The sequence below is a fragment of the Pinus tabuliformis genome, chromosome 7 (genome assembly GCF_031772625.1).
Source record: "Pinus tabuliformis cultivar Carrire ecotype Pingquan chromosome 7, CPIR1, whole genome shotgun sequence".
In the NCBI taxonomy this organism is placed as follows: Eukaryota; Viridiplantae; Streptophyta; class Pinopsida; order Pinales; family Pinaceae; genus Pinus; species Pinus tabuliformis.
In genome coordinates this window covers 444,648,661-444,651,609 of record NC_142293.1, presented here as the reverse complement: position 1 = coordinate 444,651,609, position 2,949 = coordinate 444,648,661, and the positions used below count along the sequence as shown (strand labels likewise).

The 2,949-nt window shown below is 43.1% G+C and overlaps 1 protein-coding gene across 1 annotated transcript; it reads left to right on the top strand.

Moving 5' to 3' along the window:
* The first annotated feature begins 799 nt into the window (after positions 1-799).
* LOC149247890 (small ribosomal subunit protein uS2m-like) lies at positions 800-2,598 on the top strand. Its single transcript, XM_089455960.1, has one exon. The coding sequence runs from the start codon at positions 1,664-1,666 to the stop codon at positions 2,381-2,383; it is 720 nt and encodes a 239-aa protein (XP_089312086.1). The 5' UTR covers positions 800-1,663; the 3' UTR covers positions 2,384-2,598.
* Positions 2,599-2,949: the final 351 nt, after the last annotated feature.

The window sequence follows — 2,949 nt, the reverse complement described above, 5'->3', positions numbered from 1 at the left end:
CCCGTCCCGTCCAACAATGCTCTAAGTTCAGATAATTGAGCAGCCAGTCTATAAAGAAGCAAGGGTTTACGAAAAGTAATACGACTGATCTAAGTGCTCAGCTCACTTCGTGCCTCCCTCCTTTCAAATCTAAAAGTTGAAGCCTGTGTGCCGCGTATGCCCACTCACTCGTCCAACGGCTCTATTGGAAGCCCTTATCCGATCATCCAATGCTATAAGGGGCATTGCAAGTGTGAGGCAGGCAGTAACTATAGGTTGTGAAATCGAAGAGGTGGTAAGTAACAGGTACTAACATGAAATAGAAATGGGGATATCCTAGCAATGCTGGTTGTATTCATTCATCAGAGGATGAGTCAATTCACCAAGGGAGGGCCTATCTCACACCTTGAAACTCACCTTGAACCTTCTGCCTTAGTCTTAAACCTTTCACCTCTAGCCTCGAACCTATCAATTGGGCCCTTAGCTTGAGGATTGGGGTTTTATGGGAGCTAAGGTCGCTAGCGTTCTAAACCCGAGAGTGCCGAACTCCCACTCGACTTCGGCTCCGGGGCTGATTAGAGCCGTTTTCCCGCCGAGCTGGGCGGAATGAATGACCAGCAGCCACTGAATTACTGGCCCACTTCTCTTATTTATTGGCAGCGAAGAATCACCAGCAGCCACTTCTCTTACTGGCTCGGTCGAAAAGGGCAGAAAAGCATAATGACTGCTATAATGAATGACGTAATTACGTATATAATTTATGCATTGTCCGCTAAAGCGCAATTCAATATATAAAGAATGAATGCATAATGACATATATAATAGCAACATTTTTTGTCTTATCTCTCTAGTGACTTTATTATACGTAATTACGTATATAATAAGGGTTCATAGGTTTCCCGTTATCTCTTTCCATCTTCCTTGCTCTCCCAAAGCCAGCCAACCAGGTTCATTACTAACGAGCGTAATCAGGACTATGGTAGGCAGTAGGTAAGGGGCGAGTGAGCGTGTTATGGCACTAAGACAGACAGGTAGATCCTTCCTTGATGCTTATTGGGTGGCCCCTCTCAAATAAGTAACTAAAGGGTGGTCGAGCCTGCTTGCGCATCCTTACCAGCAGCCACTGAATTACTGGCCCACTTCTCTTATTTATTGGCAGCGAAGAATCACCAGCAGCCACTTCTCTTATTGGCTCGGTCGAAAAGGGAAAAAATGCATAATGACATATATAATATATGCATTGTCAAAGGATTGACCTTATCAACTCGTAGCGGTCCTTGCACTCGGAAGCGCAAGACCCTCCGGACCTTCCTTATTTCCTTGCCTATATTTATGGATTGAAAATACTGTCCATTACGCCTACTTCTCTTCCTGCCCTAATAGTAAGTTACGCCTGCCTTCATTTACGCTTGCTTCTCCTTACTGTCTTATATATTAATTGATAAAGCCAGGAGCGCCGGCAATGTGGTAGTTCTTCCTCATGAGCGAGCGATAAACAGCCAGCCTTCCATATCTAGTCGATCGAGTGATAAAGCATCATGAATTCCATTTATGCATATCCATTTATACATTGATTCTAATATATTACTCTATATCCATATATAGATTGATACTAATGGATATATACCTATATATATAGATATATATACGTAGCTAACCACCTGAGCCAGCTCGAAAGAGGACCATGTACAATCCCCCCAGTTTGGTTCTTCAAAAATCACCGAGTACGAACGCACATCTGGGCCGTCGGGTAGCTGCTCACCATTCCGAAGTATATATATACGGTTCCAGAAATGAAATTGCTATTCCCAATCCAGACAAGACACTTATTTGTTCACGAAACGCTTGTCATTCCATAGGATCTCCCATTCGTGAAAAAGGCCTTTTATTATCCGTAAATACCAATTCGTTATCCGATGATATAGTGGAACAAATGGCTACGAAAATCGATCGAAGCTGTATAAATGATTATCAATGGAGGATCGGGGGTTTTTTGACCAATTCTTCGAGTATGCATCTATTTCCGATTCCGAGAAAGATCCGTCTTTCACGTTCGAGGAATAGGAAGATCAATTTTTTCGGAGGATCCGGCCAACAACCAGATCGTGTAGTAATAATGAATGCAGATAGGGAGTCCTCGGTCATACTCGAAGCTGATCGATTACAAATACCTATCGTATCTTTGGTGGATTCGAATATCCCATTGGGATTATATAGAGGAATAACTTATCCCATTCCAGCGAATGATTCTATACAGTTCGTATATCCATCTCGTAATTCGATCACGAAAACAGTTCCTCCTGAACGGGGAAAAATGCAATGGATGAAGGAGGGGAGAACGACTCATCGATCAACTTCTTCCAATGAGAATTACCATTGCATGCACCAATCTACAAGTCGATGAGATCGGTCGAGTGGTCCCAGTTGGAGATGGGTGTCTGTCTATGGATTGAACAAGATTCCCCATTTGGTTGGAACACCGCTGGTTCGTTCCTAATCGTGGTGGTCGGTACACAGCAGCCAACGTCCCTCCCGACTTACTCGATCTTCTCTTTCCTTACTCGATCTTCTCTTTCATCTTTCCTCGACTTACTCCTGTATCAATACGTTACGCCACCCTCGAAGGTAGAACGAAGATCGGATAGCTTATGTTGTTGGCATGTCAACATAGGAAAAGTGGGTGGAGGGAGTCCCCACTTAGTTTTTGGAGATATGGAGACAACCAACATTGGAGAAAATGAAAGATTAAATTGATACTAGAATATGGGGACCACATAAAGTATGCACTTGGAGAAGAAGGAATTCAAATTCCTTGAGGAAAATCGAATTAGTGGAGGCACCCACAAGACATGCATGGCTGGAAATTTTAAAAGGAAGGAATGAGGGAGAAATAGGGGTCTTTTGTCTGTTCGAAAATTGAATTTTCCTTAGCTATTCAGCTGAGCCAAAATTGTGTTGTTTAGCACATGA